Source organism: Bombyx mori, chromosome 19, assembly GCF_030269925.1.
Source record: "Bombyx mori chromosome 19, ASM3026992v2".
Classification (NCBI taxonomy): domain Eukaryota; kingdom Metazoa; phylum Arthropoda; class Insecta; order Lepidoptera; family Bombycidae; genus Bombyx; species Bombyx mori.
In genome coordinates this window covers 12134269-12155825 of record NC_085125.1, presented here as the reverse complement: position 1 = coordinate 12155825, position 21557 = coordinate 12134269, and the positions used below count along the sequence as shown (strand labels likewise).

General features: G+C 36.1%; 3 protein-coding genes across 5 annotated transcripts in view; 2 read left to right on the top strand and 1 right to left on the bottom strand.

Moving 5' to 3' along the window:
- LOC101739906 (hemicentin-2) overlaps positions 1-21557 on the top strand; it is a 296485-nt gene that overhangs the window by 92292 nt on the left and 182636 nt on the right. The window lies entirely within an intron of this gene.
- The window catches only part of LOC101743886 (organic cation/carnitine transporter 2), a 37934-nt gene that overhangs the window by 6295 nt on the left and 10082 nt on the right, over positions 1-21557 (bottom strand). For 2 of the 3 annotated variants that reach the window (XR_009975721.1, XM_038017675.2), the window contains exons 2-8: positions 13245-13475; positions 11080-11242; positions 9805-9983; positions 7748-7935; positions 6047-6228; positions 5364-5520; positions 1276-1550 (exon numbers count right to left, since the gene is read on the bottom strand). Coding sequence is in view for 2 of the 3 variants with exons in the window: in XM_038017675.2 (XP_037873603.1) it covers positions 1276-1550; positions 5364-5520; positions 6047-6228; positions 7748-7935; positions 9805-9983; positions 11080-11242; positions 13245-13475 (1375 nt within the window). In the remaining variant the exon portion in view is untranslated. Of the gene's footprint in view, positions 1-1275; positions 1551-5363; positions 5521-6046; positions 6229-7747; positions 7936-9804; positions 9984-11079; positions 11243-13244; positions 13476-16506; positions 16859-21557 lie in introns of those variants that run through there. The other variant, XM_038017676.2, reaches the window with a different exon arrangement.
- LOC101743455 (uncharacterized) lies at positions 17167-18357 on the top strand. Its single transcript, XM_004927040.5, has one exon. The coding sequence runs from the start codon at positions 17313-17315 to the stop codon at positions 18141-18143; it is 831 nt and encodes a 276-aa protein (XP_004927097.2). The 5' UTR covers positions 17167-17312; the 3' UTR covers positions 18144-18357.

The window sequence follows — 21557 nt, the reverse complement described above, 5'->3', positions numbered from 1 at the left end:
CATTGAAACCGTATGATTCTAATTAATCTGTTCATTCCCCCATTGTCCTTACAATAAATACTATATCTCCCCTAAACCCCAGTTCACTCTGCAAAGTGCTATTTAACCTAGGGTCACGGTTCAGAACGTTTGCCAAGTACTTAAATACCATCTGTCTGATACACCCAGTTATAGGAACGCTATTTATGCGTCGCGATAGTTGCCGTAAAAAAAATACAGCAAAAACCTAAGCAACGTTCACGACATTTTCAAGATTTTTTGCCACGTACCATCCGGCTATGGAATGAGCTCCCCTCCACGGTGTTTCCCGAGCGCTATGACATGTCCTTCTTCAAACGAGGCTTGTGGAGAGTGTTAAGCGGTAGGCAGCGGCTTGGCTCTGCCCCTAGCATTGCTGAAGTCCATGGGCAACGGTAACCACTCACCATCAGGTGGGCCGTATGCTCGTCTGCCTACAAGGGCAATAAAAAAAAATTTTTTTTTATCTTTATTTAAACTAGTAATGAACATTTCGATCGAATATTCAGTATGAAATATCGGAGTTTTTTATCAATCTCGTTATACTTAAACAACTGTGAAAAGTGCTTATCGCAATAATAATATCAATAAGACCGTTAATTAATTCAGTCATAAATTATAAATTAACATAGCATTACCTTTGACGCCCTGTAGTAAATAAGCCTTTTTTTAACCTTGAGTTCTAGGTGACCTGCTAAGTACAAGTTTGACCTAGCTTCCTCGGCCTTAAGTTTCATATTTCAATTCGTAAAATAGGTATGTGATGGAAAATGTTATGACGTTTTAAAAATAAGCTAGTGATCCCGCAGTAGTCGAAATTCGACTATAATTAATTGAAATTATAGGTTTGAACATTATTATGGTTCTATTGTCAAAAACTATTATACTTCTATATAATCACAGATTTCGCCAAGACTACACTTTAGGCAAATATTAATGAAGACAAACAATACTTATTCTATTCTCAATTTGACCACAGACTTTAAGCAATAACAAAAGTTTGACAATAAACATAGAATAAACATAGAGTATAAATATGTGTGTGTGTCAAATACATGGTAGTGTGTGTAATGTTTTTTTATTGATTTAATGTATTATTAATGCACAATTAAAAAAAATATTAGCATTCTGCGCTCCTTCTCTATATTCTCTAAAAGTGTGGGAAAATTTATACTCCTACGTCGGCGCAATTTTCGTAAAAAGGGGTACAAAGTTTTTGCTTCACGTATTAATGTATAGATATTGTAAAATACATACCTAGTAGTTGTCGGAAACAACTCAACTGTCAAGGCCTGATTCAAGCTCAACAAAACCTGACCCACAGCTGTATCGATAGCAAAAAGCGATACGATCGCTGCTTTGGAATTGGCCCATTGAACGCTTAAAGTTATGGCTGTAGTGATCACGCCAGCTGCGATCAGCAATGGTTTCTTCCCAACACGGTTGACGATAACCCCGGAGACGAAATACGGTAGGAGACAGACGCAGCCAATAATCATGCTGTTTATGTATGTTTCAGCTCCGCTTGGGGTCTGTAAAAGAAATACAAGGAGAAACATAAGTGATATCGGTCCATAACAAAAAGATGTTATAAAAATGCGAAAATAAGATGGAGGTTCTGAATACTATCGTAAATGTTGTTCGAAGTCAAATTCTCAGAGGATGAGATGATAGCCTTTTTTTATTGCTTAGATGGGTGGACGAGCTCACAGCCCACCTGGTGTTAAGTGGTTACTGGAGCCCATAGACATCTACAACGTAAATGCGCCACCCACCTTGAGATATAAGTTCTAAGGTCTCAGTATAGTTACAAAAGCTACCCCACCCTTCAAATCGAAACGCATTACTGCTTCACGGCGGACTCACAGGATGTCCTACGACCAGTCAAATGTAATGTTTAATGCCTGGTAATGCTTAAGAAGAAACTGAAAATTTTGAGATATTTTAGGTTTAGAAATTTCACGGTAGTGATTTACCGGATCTCATCAGTGATTCAATTGATGGGGCTGGTTAGATCCCTGATAATGATCAGCCGCTGGTAGAAAATACATCGATTAAAAGAAAAAAAAACACTGAATTGTTCACAGAAAAAAAAGTTTTCAATATTAATAGCCTAATAGCATAAGCATATTAAACCACAGATTTCTTCCTGAAATCTGTATAAAATATGATGCTGTCTGATGAATGTTATGTTGTTTGTTTTTATTAAGGTCTAGAAACATGCATCTCACGTGATGGTGATAATCAACGCCACTTATACTATCTGGTACGTTGACATGCGGAGCTAGGTACCGTCCTATAGAAGTTTCAAGTAATCGGTATCCTTAGTGAGTGATGTAATGTCGAGACTGTTTTTTTACGTAAGCTACTTAATTAAGCTGTCCTATGAACCTATGTTCGAGATTGGATGCTGGAATCATTACATCTTAGATGAATGTGAAAACAAAGCGTTTTATGTGATAATGGATTGAAATCGTAAAACACAGTTTGGTATCTCAACAAAAAACTGAGAAACGATAGATTTTTGTAACTGTGACACTACAAGTAGTTTCAACAGTTTGTAGTAGAAGGTGACCAAATGTAGGTCTAGATCATTCGAAATAACTTTTACGGAAAGGTCACCTTCAAATATTCTGAATTGCTATAAATGTATTGTTATACTTTCACGAAAATGTTCAGCTGAGCGACTGTATGGAATTCCAATCAAGAGCCCGATCTTTACTGAATAACGCTATCGGTGATTCAATTCGCATTACGAATACTAAATATGGAGATTGCTTTTGTATATTTTTATGATTTTGCTTATTATATTCTGTATTGGAACGTTTACTAGGTCCTATCGGGAAATTAATTGACGTATACTCGTAGAGAGAGGCTATTGTATTAATACAAAACTGTTTTCGTTGGCTTAAATGATTAGTTACAAATTACTTTTGGATTATCGCAAAATCTGTATTATTTTATCGACTAATTTGATCAATTGGTTGGTCTGGTGATTGGCGATCGTGACTTCAATAGGACATCAATAGGATCAGATTTCGACTCCCGGTCGTAAACTTTCTTAACTTTATTTAGCTTTCATTGTGTTGATGCTCTATAACTTTCCTCGAAAATTCGTTTACGGCATCATAAAGTATTCAATGTAGCATGTTTAGTTTAATTGAAATATGTTTTTTTACAAACAGCCCAACAATTTCATTCTTAATGGAATACTTATATACTTTCGTGCTGTCATTTGCAGCTTTTTGGTTGGAACGATGTGACAGTTTCAATTTTTGATAAAGCTTAGCAACCGCTTAGCTTAGCTCGCCACTGGGAATTATGACAATAATGTTTACACAGAAAAGGCGTTTTTCCAAACATTTTAGTGTCGAAATATATAAATTTTCATTCGATTTTAATGGATAATTGTATGACTAAAGTCCTTAGTGAATAAAGTAACTAATTAAATGAACTAATTTGTGTAAGTGAAGTAAGTAAGTATTGTTTTAGAATCTAGAATTTTGAATGTTTTAGATAGCCTAAGTGTTTATGACGACCTGAGTCCTAAGTAGCTAGCGGACTTTTAATTATATATATAAGAACTTCACGTCATAATGAGACATGAGATCTAAGATTCAAATTCTATAACACCAGTCCCATCTAACTGAAGATGGTGAACACTAGCCTAACACAATAACGCTTTTGAATCAGATGATTTGAACCACGAAAGGCCATAAAAACAAAAGCTTAGTCGATCTTAGTGTGTCAGTGGTCCTATTATAGATAGGAATTAGCCCTAGAACATCTAACCTATTTGGGCTGCATAGCAAATGTGCGTTTTGGCTTAAGCGACGGTGTAGCCAAATTTATACCAAATTCACTCCCAAATTAAGATAATATGTAAAAAAAAAAAATTGGGCACACTTATTGCCGAAAGCGATCTCTTCCTGTCAACTTTTGGAGGTCGCATCTCAATATGAGTAGCGATGTAACGTTATGATCTCCAATAGAAAACCGCTTCATAATAGGTTAATACATAAATAAATAGGAATTTACCTTCACTTCCTAAAATATTGCCTACAAGAGCATGGTAATAAATTATTTAAAGTAAAATTATCTCTAAATCCAACACAAACGGCTTTGACAATTACGGAAATTGTAATCCAATATTCCATTAGAACAAAGCAATGGCCTTCATATTTCTGTATTTACTATTATATTTTTGTAATCCACTAAACGTTAGCTGTTATTATTTCCATAATTTATTTTCAATTATGATAATTTCGTATTGTTTACGATATAAACATCATAACGTGGATTAATTCCTATAATAACTACCCTTTGAACGATAAAAAATAGTGGTAAAATATTATTACGCAAATGATTCAGGTTGAATTAGTTTCATCCAAGAAACTAAGTGCCCATAATCTTGAGTTGTCGCCAATTCCAAATATGATAGCAGATGCTACTTTCAAAGTCAAGAGTTGTCAGTAAAACTTGGCAGAATAATTAATGAGCCCATTTAACTACACCATTTTCAAGAGAACACCAATTTTCCAAGAATCAGGTTATTTGTTTTAAATATGTCAATCTTAAAGACTTGCATTGCGTCTTGATCCGACAAAATCACCCATACTATTCTAAGCAGATTAACCACCACTTCCACACCACCAATACCAACATTGTATCATATGTGACTTTTCTTTTGGTGCGGGATTGAAAAATCCTGTGATATCATAGCGCTAAGGAGGCGTTCTGTGTTAGGTTAGGTTAGGGGTGAATCCCCCCAGGATAGAAGGGAAATAGCAAGTAAACACTGCAACTAAGCTCGCGGTCATCCCAAAAATGGCTGCCTGACTCCAACCACGATTATTAGTGATGGTTTACACGAATAAGAAGAAGAAATGACCTATTCAGCCAAATAGAGCTGAAGTCATATCCAACTTAAATCTTGCAGCTGATCATCTTGACACAAGAGTTTGGAATCCTTAGTAAATCTTCAAATACCTAGGTTTCGCTATATAGATTTGCTGTATAACTCCTACTACGTTACTGGTGGTAGGACCTCTTGATGAGAGACCGCGTGGGTAGGTACCACCACCCTGCCTATTTCTGTCGTGAGGCAGTAATGCGTTTCGGTTTGAAGGGTGGGGCCGTTGTAACTATACTGAGATCTTATAACTTATATTTCAAGGTGGGTATCGCATTTACGTGGTAGATGTCTGTGGGCTCCAGTCACCATTTAACACCAGGTGAGCTCGTCCACCCATCTAAGCAATTCCAAACAAGAATTTAGAATCCTTAGTAAATCTTCAAATACCCAGGTTTCGCTATATAGATTTTGCTGTATTGCTCCTACTTACCACCACACAGACGTCGGAGCTCGACGAATTAGTCACAGCGGTCTTCAGGTCAGCTGTGTAAGCATCCAACATGCTACACAAATTACTGTTAGTTCCCGTACTGTAGTGCTCGACAATAGTCGACAATTGAGGATACCATAACCTCAATACGTTGTACCTGAAAATTATAGAGGAATTAGTTAGGCTTTATTTCTTTCTGTTGTTGCTTTTAGAAACGGCTAGATGATCTTGTAAAATACTTAAACCAAATTTTATATTACAATATTAATATAATAAAATATTATATATACTACTTAAACGCACAAGGGTATTGTAACACGATGTTTTGTGACATTGAATTGTCTAAAATAAATTAAAAACATAAAAATATTTTTGTAAATTTGTGGACCTCAGCAACAAAGGCTACTATTATAAGATAAAGAGGTAAGGTTATTCCGGTCTACCTAATGTAACACCATTTTCGGTGCTCAATGTTAAAAGCAAGAACGCGAATCACAAAGTGTATCTATTGAACTTACGAACATTTTGGTATCTCTAGGTCTAAGGAAGTGTATTACTTCTCTCTTTTTTATACTGTATAATCTATGGGAATTGTTAAAAGGTTTTTTTTTGTATGCCCGTTATTCCTTTTCACCGTCGGATCTACGAATTTCACCATCCGAAAATTCTAAAACAATACTTACACACCCATTATCAAAAACTGCGAGAAGCTAATCATTAGCAGATACAAAACCAAAGGTCTCCTGAACATTGGTTTAACATTTCTTAGTCCGACGACAATCTGGTGTTTAAAAGCTTTGCATAGATTTTCTTTCGAAGCTTCTTCGACTTGCTGTGGCAGCTTATCTTTCCATAAGTTTGGGTACTATTCAAAAAAAAGGAACCAGTTGATTTTGTTGAAATACTTAATTATAAACGTAAAGGATAACACGCACAAATACTCGTATGGAAGGATGTGACTACGTTTTGTTATTAAATCCAGCAGGCAGTTATAAAAAGCATATCAAACTGTGTGCATTAAAGCTTTCAACAATGAAGCATAAATGAATTTTAAATAATACAATTTTGAATTTTCTGTGATTTTCGAAACAAAATAATTGAGTTGTATAATAAATTTACTATATGACTTCCTCTTTCAAGTTCGACGTGCTTAATTATTACCAAATAGATTTTTGCTCGCAACCTCGACTGGATTACAACTTATTAGGTGAAGATCCATGCTTAACAGTGGGATGAAAGGTAGCCTATATTACTTACACTAGTTCCATACTGAATTTAGTTAAAACCAGTTTATTGGATGTGAGCGCGACAGAAATAAAATTCTAAGCATCTCTAAGTGTTGATTTTTTTCCGCAAACCCGATTTTTTTTTCTACTTACATACGAATTTATTTCTAACTGTGAAAACTACATGACAATCCATGCAGTGGTTTCATAGATGTGTGTGAACTGATATACAGAGATATACAGATATTCATAGAAAATAACTCTAAACTCTAAAAAGCAACTGATTAGTTTATGCCCAATTATCCTTCTTCAGTTATCCCCTTTCAATGTTTAATCAATTTCTTTAATATACATAAACATCAGATTTTACAGTTTGAATTCATATGCAAAAAAAGCTTACAAAAAGCACTAAAAAAAGTTATATTCTGAGTTGAATTTTAATAAAGAAAATAAATATAGTAAACAAGTCAGAAAAAGAAAATGGTTAAAAAAAAACAAAAGAAAAACAACATTTTTCATTTATCCCTACAATGTGTTGATTAAACATTCAATTCAAAGCAGCGAATAAATACTCGAGCTTAATATTTCGAGCTTTAAGTTAGTGGAAACTTTCTAAAGCTTTTATTTTCAAGCTTAGATTAAATTTTATTAATAGACTTTTATTTTGAAGAATAATTTTCGTATTGTTTTAATCAAACAACGTCGCTTTGATGTAGTCAAATTGCTTTTAACACTCTAAATTACATCAGAGTGTTCGTAGCTGGTTAGTGAAAGTGGTACAAAGTAGTAAGAGAACATTATTAAAACAATATGATTAAAAAATCTACCCTGAGTTTAATAGCATGTTAGGTAGTTTATTCATAATAGAACTTCTGGCAATCGCGTCACTATATATAGATGATATGATTATTTACTCTGTAGCTTAAACAAATTAGATGTCCAGCCCTGCTATTATTTGAGTATGAATATGATCAGTTCATCCTTGTTCCAATTGTTGTTGGTAATAAAGTTTCCTATCATAGTCTGTCTACGGCTGGTGGGTTCATTAAGCTTCAACAAATTGCTACAATGGTACAGGAGATCTCGCCTGGTTACATAATTAGTCAGTCAAATTAGTTTTAGCATTTGACAGAACTTCACCAAAAATGCAAATCTTACCGGAAATGTGTTCTCTGGTTTACCAGTATTCATTGTATACATTTTGATTAATATATTCCTCGCTTCGTTGAATTTCTTCTGCGTTATCAAGTATTTTGGACTTTCGGGAATGAAAATCGTGTACAACAAACACGCTGATACTGACCACAAAGACATCAGATATAGGTAAAAATTCCAAGTGTTCAGTTCTGTAAAAGGATAACATCGTTAGTTTTGGGGCTCGAGCCCCAAAGGCATCGATGCCTCATTCAGGATTCATATTATAAATATTTATAAGTGTGTGGATGATATCATTGCCTACTCTGAAGGATACCGCAGTGATATCCTCAGAACATGCTGCCACCCCTTTAGACTTAAATTTAAAGTCTTCATTACGTTGTATAACTGCTGCATCGTAGTATATGATAGTGGTGCACGAAATACCCTACCGTGACATTGGTTCAATGATTGACAGACAGAGGTTGACATTGGTTCTTAAAAGATAAGTTTGTTTATACTTAAATGTACCGCAGGACAAAGGTCTACCTAGATCGAAACATTATTTACCAGCTTAGGTTGTGCTTAGACCGTATACACATTATCTTAAATAGCTGCTCATTTTGAGACATATCATCAAATGAGTTAAATATATATCTGATGGAATGCATTTCCTATTATTACTTTGGGTACTGTTACCACTTTAGTCGGTTACATGCACAATAGTTAAAACTTATTGGGGTCATTCAGATTATTTGGTTTAAATTTTTTGACTTATTGGCTTGAAATCATATGAGCTGAATTGAATTGATTGATGAATTGTGCTCGGAATGCGAAAATCCTAATCTATGAAGAGTAACGCAAGATTGTTCTTAAAGAAACTGGCCGAACCTAGTATCATGACATTCGTGAAAGCTCACAATATATCCGGTAGGTTTTTCTCAACTATTTATTTGAGACACAGAATGTCATAGAAAAAATAAATGAGCTAGCCCCTAAGCTTCAAGATTCGGTCAGATTCTTTGATCTGACATTTTTTCGCTTAATCCATTCACTAGAACTGGTGGAAATCTTGTTTTTTTGTCATATTCCCAGCCACAATAAATGGCGTTCCAGTAGTATCAGCCAGTAGTAACTATATTTAATACATTAACCAATAGTCACAGCGAAGCTCGAGTGGATGTCACCAGTAATAAGATTATAACACATATGACGTGCACGTAACTTTTGCTACTGTACTACCAAGTGTATTTATAAAGCTCTCTGCGTGGTGCAAGTGGAAGTCGATTGCATTTGGATTTCCAGTCAACTATTATACTTTTCGTGTATTTTAAGGGGAATTGATGAAATTCTGAACGATTAGTTCCAGTCCAAAGTGAATAAAAATAATGTCTCACCCAATGTTTCGATGTTACACTATCTCCAAACAAAACCTTTTGTACATTTTGGTAAAAGATGTACCGATAACAAGTGTATTTATTTCTATCTAAAATTAAATTTGAAATTTATTTATAATACTTACTCCTAGGATATTTTGAAGATCACAAAAGGGGTACGTGCCGTCCCGTCTCGTCGGGAAACATCGATCGATTCCGGTTTGAAGCACAACAGCTATCTAAACGTGCAATTGAGAATGTCTATGGACTTTTGCAACTACCAAACACGAGGTTAGCCACGAGATTCGCTGCCTGTCGACCGCAATTCAAATATAGAACGATTTGCTCACTAAACCAACTTTTACTGGTTTTAAGACGTGCTTACTCACTGCGAAACTCATGAATACAACCACGCTACCCAATTCTAACACGAAGCATATATGCACCTTAATTTAAAAAGTGGTACTGCTGTTGTACAGTACTACTAGAGACATTAACCTTGCTCTAAAAGTGCTGTTAAATATACTAACCTTGTATTTCAATGTGGTTAATGGTATTCGGGTTAGTCTACGGCCTTCAGGAACCTCTTATAGCTAGGTATCATGTCTACAGATTTATATAGTGGACCAGGTTGAAAGCACATTAGGCATCATACTTGGTCATAGTTTCTCAAACGAGCTATTATATAACTATTAATTTCCTTACCCAAAAAACCTCCCAGATTAAATTTCCAATCATTCATTAATATCGCAAATGACATCGCAGCAATGATAATTTGTGCAATAGCGGCGAAAGACGACTGGCATAAGAAAACTTGGTCCCTGATTCGATTGTGGCAGTATTCCGTTGTCAATGTTACCGCCGCACTGAAGGATGTTGCAAATCTGTCGAATATAATCCCTACTAATATATAAATGTGAATGTAAGTTTGTTTGTTACGCTTTCACGCAAAAACTACTCAACCGATCATCATGAAACTTTGTACACATATTCTTGGAGGTATTAGAAGTAAAATAGGATACTTTTCATGAAGAAAAAAAAATTTTTTTTTTCCGAAAAATTAAAAATTGTTTGTCAAAATATCTCAAAATCTAGCTTATTCAACGCCATCTACCGGTTCAGTAATGAAGCTCCAATCCTGAGTACTGTAAATGAAGTCGCGGGTAAAATTTAGCACTATATCCACGCGGACGAAGTCGCGGGCAAAAGCTAATGAATTTATAATCGAATTCTTATAAGTCCTGTATCGGATTTTGTAAGCGGACGCGCGGTTCCAGAAATATTGCTTAAATAATTTCTCTACATACAACGTTGCTGAATGATGACGTGACTTATAAAGAATTGGAAAATATGCATCATATTTGTGAGGTAATCTATTGAGTTAATTATTTGAGGATAATTCGAAGAAATAACTTAAATCAGCTTCTGCCTACTCGAGTGGTGCTTGTATGGAAGAGACAGGACAGAAAGTTATTATGGCACCAACATGAAACTCCTTCAAGAATAGAATTGGCGAACTCGAAATCTCTAAGCTTTGAAACAAAAGCACCGAGGAAGCTACTTGTGTGTTTTGTAATATAGAATTAATATTTAATCACTCAGCTTTGATTTTAAATTGAGATTTGATAATCATTTGGCATTAGACATACCGTGAGCTTGCCTGCCTAATTATAAAAATAAGAACCAGTTGTTATCTTGATTAATTTATCTTAATGTCCTTGGTAACCTTAAGAACAGATAGTCCACGATATTTTTTGCCTATCAACTGTAAAAAACGCATCCTACGAATGTCCGCGGACGGCAACTTGTATACCATTAACATTAATAGACCAACTATAACTCCACGGCGCGGAGTAATTACTAGCCATTTAGCTAACTATGGAAAAAATCGAGGCCGATTAATTAAGTCCCACATCATACTCATTTGCAACAGTAAGATAATACTTAGAAAAAGATACATAATATATAAATTCTACTCACAGAATACCCTCGAAGAATTTTGCCGTGATCAATACTTCGTAAGTTTGGCTTGAAGCCGAAATGAACATGAATATAAACATCCCTCCGAATCCGAGAGTAACAAAAGTCTTCCTCCCAAAAGTGTCGGTTAGGAATCCGGCTATCACGGTCGAGAGCAGCATTCCTGTAGTAATAAATTGTATAAATATTTTATGGAGGCACCCCTAAATAAATTGACTAATCAAGGAGTTTCACTGTAGGAATTTTCGGTGGTTCTCGTTGATGCAATGTTGTTTAAGTATTTAAATATCAGTTTAGTTACTAAATTGTAAACAGAATATACCTAATTAATTTGTGTTAATATTTTATAAATATAGAGGATTAGGGATGGCATTTTATACCTTTTAATATATGAATTTATTTTAAGTAAAGTAAGTTATTGTAAGTCATAGGTAAATCTTGACCAGCCTTTCCCAAAGTGGGCGATAACGCCCCCTTCTGGGCGCTGCAGGCTTAAGGCCGGGCGGTAAGAGACCCACAAAAGAAATGCGGGCGTTGTGTAGAGGCTTGGGAGGCGATTTGTAATTTCATCTAGGAGGACTCTTAGACACCGACTGAGCTCTCGCTATAGTGGTTTTTAAGTAGGTGAGAATAATTTATTCTCAAAGCGGGCAGTAGATACAATAAGTTTGGAAGCCCCTGTCTTAGACGAAAGATCTAAAGGTATAATATTATGTTGTTTGAAGTTTATTTCTTTCCTTGATTTTACAATTTCATTCTTTTAATATCTTATTTCCATTTAACTTTTTAGTAAAATAAGTACGCAGAGACACAGAGATACAGGAAATTGGCAAGATATTCCCTATCCATGTGGGCTTACAATACGTACTAGAACTGGCAAATAGAGGATGGTGATCGCAGTTCGCTGGTGTGGTCAGAGAACAATGCCGTCTGTTCTCCGGCAAATCCCTTAATCGCCTTTTACGACAACCACAGAATAAGATGTGGAGGTACAATTTCAGATCTATACCACACTGCCTTTACATTTTTATTTACCAATCTTTAATACAACGAATCCTATCACTAAAAATAATATTATGCGACTTCTCAGCTTTCTTAAAAATATCATTCTATTGTATTAAATTTCTGAATTCAGTGAGAACGGTTTTCTTTTATGTATTCTTGTTTTTTGTTCCATTACTTCGTCTACGTTCAATCTAGTAATGTTTCATACTTCGATTCGTATTTATTCGAAGCTATCTTCCATTAGAATGAAGGTTTTCTTTGAAGTATACCTTTTAGCGCGATTTAATATAATTCATTGTTCAGAATGAATGCAACACAATTCGGAGATACAAAGTAAACAAAATATACATTAAATTCACAGTTGTGATTTTATTAGTTGATCAAATTTTCTCTTAAATAGATTGGAATTTTAATAAATAAGCAAATAAATTGTTATATTTTTGTCTGACGGAAATCAACCGTTATCCATTGGCTTCTGGTCATCATCACACGTAGTCCTATTACTTAAAAGGTCGTAAGCAGGTTTTTAGTTCGTTTGAAAGTTACTGTATTAAGTCACGAGTCCGTATGATAAAACGCCCGGTGTCCTTCGATCAAGCGATTTTTATCTTTTATTTTATTATTATTTTATTTATCTTTCAAAATTTATAATAATCCGTGAGATTACACGTCTAGTTACCACGATCATACGTAGTTCTGCCACGACGCAGTTATTTATACTAGTTTGAATCATAGCCACTGTTCCAATAAAACAAACAATTCGACCTATCTCAAAAAGTCTACAGGTCGGTGGCTTAATCATAAATTAAACGAAAATGACATAAAATTTTACGATAATACGTTACCTATAATTATCACCAACTAGCTGACCCGGTAGACTTCGTAGTGCCTCAATCGATAAATATAAGACCTAAACTTTCGTATAAAATAAACTTAAAACAAACAAAAGGAATCCATCCGACGGAGGACAGATCAAAGGAAAAACCAAAATTGTTATTTTTATTTAATTCCGAGCATTTTCATATTTATTCATCTTTTAAACCTTCTCTGGACTTCCAAAAATAATTCAAGATCAAAATTAGCCAAATCGGCCCAGCCGTTCTCGAGTTTTAACGAGACTAACGAACAGCAATATATTTATATATATATATATAGATTACCTGAGTAAGGTATAGCATTCAGTAAGCCTTTCTGCACCAACGACATGTTGAGATCGCATTCGGCACTGGGGAGCAGGTACGCAGTGCTGTTGCTGACCAAAACCCCCGCCACGAAGCCCACAAACGATATAGCCAGTAGCCGGATGTGGAACCACCCGAAACCGCATGCGATGTACGCTTCATTAATTTCTTGCATCGCTATTGGAGTCTTGATGTCATTGTTTCGTTTGCCTGGAATTCGAAATGATTATATATCGACGCTTGAAAGGCAAACGTGACTAAGCGACAATGCGTGAACTTTACAGTAGACTAATTTAAAGTTGAAATACCTGAAAACAATTCTATTTTAACGAGTCTAGCTGTAGGATTGAAATGATTTTAATAGATCTAGAATTTTTTTTTTTTTTTTGCGCATCGACTATGGTTATTGTCTATCATTTATGTACAAAGCAGTTATTGTCGCTTATAGTAGAATTATTTTGTCCCTGCAGTTTGGGTCATAAAACATAGCCCGGCTAGGGCGGTGAGCATGTTGCGCGAGCGCAACGCCATTATCGATAAAAACAAATGAGTCATCGAAGGCAGGTACATGGCGGAGGGGTGGTCTACGAAGGGTGGTGAGACATTGTTATGTTATGATTCATTTGTAGTTAACTGCAAGTTATAGTACATTATGTCGAAGAGAAATGTGTTTTTATGCATTCGTTCTCTGAATTTCTTTAGTGACACAATGGCTACTCCTTTGTTTTGTATCAAATCGGTAGAATTTATTCAAAATAATATTTGCACGTGTTGTTAACAATGTGTTAAAATTTTTCACTGAAATAAGAATAAGTCCCGAAAAGTTACAAAGTGTTAATTTCTGCCGTTCTCGTTAACTTGCTGCGGCGATATGTGGTGTAAATGTTCGATTAGTGATTTTTTCTTTCATTTTTATCACTAACCCACAAAATGACAAACTAAATACACTATCGATAGCGTTTATCGACAACAATAATGCGCTTCACTATGCCCGTCCATAAGGCTCGTGAGTGGAAGAGAGAGGGAAATACTCGCTTCACCGCTCCGATTTTTTATGACCCAAACTGCACGGACAAAATAATTCTACTATAGTCTCGTTTGCCTATCAAGCGTCAATATGTAAGCTTTGTGTTGCCGTTGACGTTGACAGAAACATTAATATTTGAGTATGTATTAGTTCAGCATTCAACCATAAGAGGGAGCCACAAGTGGGACAAAGAGAGAAACGTGTTTTTTTCTCGATCGGAATAAAAATATATAATTCATTAAAACTCTTTGTGAATTTGCTTTATTAAAAAAGTGAAAAGGATAATTCAAATTGAAATACAAGAATAGTAAAGCATGAACATTTAACTGTCTTAGGTTAGTAGTTATTTCATTAGTTGATATTTGTTAAGTAAAAAATATCTGTATTTCTCTACTTAATATTATAAAGAGGAAAGATTTGTTTGTTCGTTTGTATTGAATAGGCTCCGAAACTACTGAGCCGATTTGAAAAATTCTTTCACTGTTTGGAAGCTACACTATTCCCGAGTGACATAGACTATAATTTTTTTTTTAAATTAGGGATCAAAATCAAAATCAAATCAAAATCCTTACTAAAACTCTAATAATGTAACGCAAGGTGTAAAAAAATACGTAAAATATTCTTTACATCGCGTGCCCTGTGAAAACCATTGATGATAGAATAAAATAATGTACTACGACTTTGTAGAACACATTCTTATTTACAAAAAGTGTCGTGGCAGCATATGTCTAACTATTATTTATATTTATGCCGCAATAAGTGTTCTTTTATTTAAAAAAAAAAACAACGTCAAATATCATTGAAATTTTTGTCAAAGACCCGAGCGGAGCCGGAGCGGGCCGCTAGTAATAAATAAAACTCTGTTTTAGATGAATCACATAGTGTTTTGCTTTAAGAAGAAATATAATAGATAATCTTATACATATTTTATGTATTTAACTAATTTATTACTGGTGGCAGGACGTATGGTGGTGGCAGGTACCACCATCCTGTCTCTTTCTGCCGTGAAGTAGTAATGTGTTTCGGTTTGAAGGGTGGGACAGCCGTTGTACTGAAACTGGGACTTTAGAACTCTAATCATTTATTTGACGAGCATGCGGCTCACTTGGTTGTGAGTGGTTACCGTCACCCATAGACGTCAGCAATGCTACGGGTAGAGCCAAGCCGCTGCCTTTTTTTTAACGCTGTTGATTCCATTTACGGATACCCGGTCGAGGGGGTTAACGCACCGGGTTTTTTTTATTGTTTAGATTGGTGGACGAGCTCACGGACCACCTGGTGTTAAGTGGTTAGTGGAGCCCATAGACGTCTATGACGTAAATGTACCACCCACCTTGAGACATCAGTTCTAAGGTCTCAGTATAGTTACGACGGCTGCCCCGCCCTTTAAACCGAAACGCATTACTGCTTCACGGCAGAAATAGGCAGAGTGGTGGTACCTATCCGCGCGGACTCACAAGAGGTCCTACCACCAGTAATTACGCAAATCATAATTTTGTTATTATGTTAAGCCGCTGCCTACCGTTAAGTACTTTCCACAAGCCTCATTTGAAGAAGGACATATCCTAGCGCGTGGGAAACACCGTGGGTGGTGCTCATTCCAAAGCCGGGTGGTATGACAAACTTTATCAATACATATTGGGATAAAAAATAGCTTCAGGTTTTTTCGCCTCTGTAATTAACTTTAAAGATATAAAAAGATCCTTAGCGGACCGAAGCACCTTGCCACGCATCTTACATCGCTTATGCCTATGAGCGATAATAACTGCTTACTAGCAGGTAAGTCGTAAGTCGATTTGTTGAAGAGCAATTCTATGGACTATTATATAGGAGATGCGTTTTTTGGAATCTTGTAAATTTGAACATGATTTTGTACAAAAGTGACTATTTGTGGCCATTGTAATCACAAGCTGTATATTAAGATTAATTTAGATAAGCTCTCAGTTTTGATATTATAGAAATTAATTCTTGTATTTTTATTTAAAGCGTATAATTATTGTGAAGCAGAGAGATAAAAAGTAGGACATGTTAGGTTAGGACGTATGATTACGTACGAACTCGTCGAGTTCAGTGAATATTGGCGTATCTTATTTTAAACACAGAAAATCGTTTGCATAACTTTATCTCTATTTATGTTCTCCGTTCAAGGTTATCCACGAAATAACATTTTAAGCGATAAAATCATTTATTGTGAAACACATTTAATTTCCTTACCTGAATTTTGTTAGGTTTTCAATTTTTTTCATACAGCAAAATTCTATGGTAAAAGTACAAAGAGTATGTACGTTTTTGAGAATGCCGATTCGCATTGCAAAGAACAACCTAAACCTAAAATTGGGTCACCCATGAATTCCTTATCGCGACTACCTCCGGGGATTAGAGTGAGTGCGTATATGCATCTCTGTTGTTTTATAATTAAACATGCCAACAGCCTCCGGTCTGATAATATTGTATAACAAATACACCAAACATAATGTTACAAATAACGTACATTAAGCAAACAAAGAGAAACCATTTTCGATGTAGTCAAAAATCTTAGAACAAAAATAAATATCCACGCATATTATCCACGTAATGACGTATAAGCAGTATTTTTTTGATTTTAAAATAATGAAAAAATGAAAGAAAGAGGTTTTTAATTTTCTCTTTCGGTCGAGTCATTCAAAGACAATCCAGATAATTTGCATTAATAAAATTATATCGCAAAAATCTTCCATATAACAACGATTATAAAATGTCGACCAGATAATTTTGAGAACAGGTATTTACTTAATAGATATCGTACGCAATCACATGTTTATTTAATAAAATACGTAGAACTGATCCTCATAAAAGTGGTAAATCTCATATCCGTAATAAAACTCTTTGACTTGTCATAAGCATTACTAGCAAAAAAATACTGTCATTGTCATTAAGAACGATATTTCCATTTCACAATTCCCTTTGGAAATTAAACAACAACTTTCAATAGCCACTAACGACAAAAGGTTACAACAACAACAAAAGGTGAAGCCAAAACAATGGAGGACGGCCACAAAGGTATTAGAAATGGGGACACATCGACCGATCTGCAGCAAGCATTAAGCGCATTGATTGAAAATTTGATGAAACCAGAATGTTTGAAGAGGGAACTGATATTCGCATTGCTTTTAACCGTAATGGAGGAAGACGAGTTTGTGCTCTTAAAAGATACGGGCGAAACTGCAGATAAATATGAGTATTTATTGAATAAAAAACCGGCGACCTACGAGGCGACATTAATGTTGAGAAATTACAGAAATTTACCACTCAAACTAATCGGATGCGATTTGAACGATATATTTTTGATTGTCGCAACAATACCTCGGTTATATGAAAAATCGTATTCCGTTTGTTTTAATATCAATGAACACATAAAAACAGGGAAATACGGTTTGATCAACGACTTTGAGAATTTAGACGCAATGTTTTTGAATTTCAAAGAGAAAATTGTCATTCCCATGAAAAGTACGATTCTTAATTATCACAGCTTCCCAAGCGGAAACCTTACAGGCCTTCCTGATGACGTATTCCATCAGATAATACTTCTCCTTCCCGTTAAAGACGTTTTGAATCTATCGGAATCGTGTAAAAGAATTCATGGACTCGTAAAAGAGGATAGAATTTGGGCCAGACTTTATACTAGAGATTTTCCTGATAAAAATAAATGCGATGCAGAGGATTGGCGTGATGCGTACAAGGACGTGTACGCTCCTAAACAAGTTGGAAGGGTTCAACTCGACAAGAATGTGCTCCGGGAAAGTTTCCAAGAATTCGGTGGTTTACCGGATCCCCTGAGAGTTTTCGACTCGAGGATGGAGCTACTCCTGTGAATTTGAACGTTTTAATATTTTCATACCGAATGTATGCATAATTTTGGGCACGTACATACCTACTAGGGAATTTGTTGACGCTTAAGAGAAAGTTGCTTAGAAAAAGCAGTTTTGTTAGGTTCCTTTGATTTAGAAGAGATAGAAATAAGGCTTTACTTATTTTCGCCACTTAACAATGCCCATAAATTCCAAGAAATAAATTCGTTTGCCCTGATTTAAGGCATTATTTTAATAAAATATGATAGATGTTTAAACTATTTCTAGCTCAATGTTTTTTTGTTTGTTAGATCTATTTACGTCGACGAGCTTACGGATCAGCTGGTGTTAATTGGTCCCGGACTTCATAAACACCGCAACATCAATGTATCGACCGATTCTGAAATTGTAACAGCGGCTGTGTTTTTCGGTAATGGCGATAAACATTCGGAGCGTTCCAAATTTTTTACTGAAAATATGCAAAAAAAAAACCTATGGATTATTACTATTTGCTATTATTGTTCAGCTATTTTATTATTCAAGTCGGGATCTGTTCGGTGATGGTTTTAAAAATATTAGTAAGTAACCGCCTGTCGTTTTTGGAGCCTCGCCACAATCACTTCACTTGAATACACGGGTCGTCTTACCTATTAGAGCCACAGACGGAGGAATTCATTCAAATAAATACCAAAAACGTTAAATTACGTATGCAACACGAGAAAAACAAAATAGATTAATTGTGGAATTCTAAAGCCTTCGTCAAACAGAACGCGTAAATAGCGCGCGTCAGAGCGCTAAACTAACGCCGCACTATGACGCCGAGATGTGTTGTACTACTATGGTAACATACCGTCAAACAGAGCCCCAGCGCTATAAGTACGTAGCGCTCTGTCGCGGCGTTAGGACGCGTTGGCGTCAGGCGTTGTAATTTTTTACAAATTTTATTTTAGCGTCCGAGTGAATGTGTATTAAAATACTAGATAATGCCCGAAAAAATGATATAAATAGTTAGAAAATACCCCTGATTATACAATGCCACATCCAAATCACTCGATTTCTTAATACTTTTAAATTTTCACACTGCTATCGAGGGCACTATGATTTGGCGAATGCGTTGCGTCAAGGAGCGTTAGACTCATCTAGTCAATTTGTGTGACACGAAAAGAGCGCGACGTTAAGTACGCGGCGCTAAGTACGCGTTCTGTTTGACGAAGGCTTTAATTTAAATCAATATTTGTTTGTTGGTATTCGTGTATCTTTTATTCATTTTAGTTTGAGACTTTGTGTTTATTGATTTCAATCTGAATTGAAGAATCGCAGTTTTGAGATTATTGGTGATTCAATGAAGGCTTTTGTTATACTACCTTCAACGTATTGTGGCGGGTAGCCATCATACAACGCAAGATATTTGACAGATGCCTGAATCTCGCTTACGACATTTTCAAGATAAAGCGCATATATACAAGTTCCGAACAACAACATTCGGACCGTCGGTCTACCGAGCAATATCACCCGCTCGGTGGAAGATCTTCCCTTTGTCGTATATTCCTACAACTGGTGACCCCGACGTGATGTGAACACGCAACCTTCTGATTCATCTTCAGCGCATCAAGAACTCCGGCTACCACAATCCCCGCATTCTCGCAGATAAAAGCACGTCATCGACAGTCGTCCCACAGCAAGCCAGCATCGCAGCCTCAACAGGACCATCGCAGCCGACTCACCGCGCTTCCTGGCCCTACGGCACGCACCTACACTGCCTCATCGCGCAGCATTCAAGCTCAGTCTCGACTCACCGCAGACTTCGAGCAGCACTGGCGACAATCACGCAGCATTCAAGCTCAGTTTCGACTCACCGCAAACTTCGAGCAGCACTGGCACTTGCAAGCTAATCTCAGCACGGACAACGATAACTAAATATGACACGACCTCCAGTCTCGGAGGGGAGTGATGTGGCGGGTAGCCATCATACAACGCAAGATATTTGACAGATGCCTGAATCTCGCTTACGACATTTTCAAGATAAAGCGCATATATACAAGTTCCGAACAACAACATTCGGACCGTCGGTCTACCGAGCAATATCACCCGCTCGGTGGAAGATCTTCCCTTTGTCGTATATTCCTACAGTATGACACGCGAGTATTTTTAATAAATCAGTGTTTTTCATACATTACGCGACACTCCGTAGTCTCAAAGAATTTTAGTCGGGTTTCATTAGTTTCCCCTAAAATCAATCGGTTAACATGTTTCAAATAATTCAATTCAAGTTAATAATAATATTATAATAATTGGGAACAACACACACACACACGGTCATTCGGCCCCAATTTAGGATTCCCTGTGTTATGGGTACTAGAGACTGACAAACATACTTTTATACGTTTAAGTATCTTAATATATATAAATTACGCATCACCTTTTTTGTCCGCGATGGACACTTAAAATACTGACCCGATTATGACTTTCTTTTTCTTAAATATGTGTTTTGTTCCAACTTAGGCCATAGGTTTTTTTTTATTTCGATTAATGGTCGCAATATTTATTAATTAACAATAAAATGATTTCTTAAGTTGATTACTGTTATTAATTGTAAGTTTCATAAGTCTAAAACAGATGGTGCTTAAATCAATTTTACAGACAATTGTAATACTGTCTGTCATTAATATCTCACAGATGACGCTTTGTTAAAAATACCAACGGTTCACATAAGTTACAATTTAATGGTGTAAACACCAAGTATTGCTGAGGCTAAAGTATAAGTGAAGTTTATTTCGTTGTTCCAATTGTTCTTACTTTGTTAATTCTTGGTATTAATTAGCATAGCCGTACGTGATATTTAGAAACAAAAACCTTAGCCACAGCAACGTGTGACCAGGTCTGCTAGTATAGATATTATATCTGCCTGCCCGGTGGACCGATGTCTTGCAGCGATATTCTCGAGTAAATTGGATGCGGAAGGCGAAGGACCGTTCATTGTGGCGGACTATGGGAGAGGTCTACATCCAGCAGTGGAGAGATACAGGCTGATTGATGATTATGATGATAGAAAATAAACATCCAGGCAAAGAGCAAACAAAGCTGTTCTTTTTTTTTTTTTTTTTTATTGCCCTTGTAGGCAGACGAGCATACGGCCCACCTGATGGTGAGTGGTTACCGTCGCCCATGGACTTCAGCAATGCCAGGGGCAAAGCCAAGCCGCTGCCTACCGTTAAAGTTGATCACATAACGTTCACTTGATGTGGTAATCGAACCCACGACCCTTGGCGCAGCATTCAGGGGCGCTAATTACTGCACCACCGAATCAGTTAACATAAAAGCTATTTAAATGTTAATACATTAACAGTCAAAAACTCCTGAATGTATTGCGAACATATTTCGGCCTCTAAAGGTTTCCTTAGAATGCGATAGCGGGATGTTCAATGATGCCTATTTGTC

Coding starts and splice junctions, on each gene's coding strand:
- LOC101743455 (XM_004927040.5), top strand. CDS start 17,313: ATGGAGGACGGCCACAAAGGTATTAGAAATGGGGACACATCGACCGAT.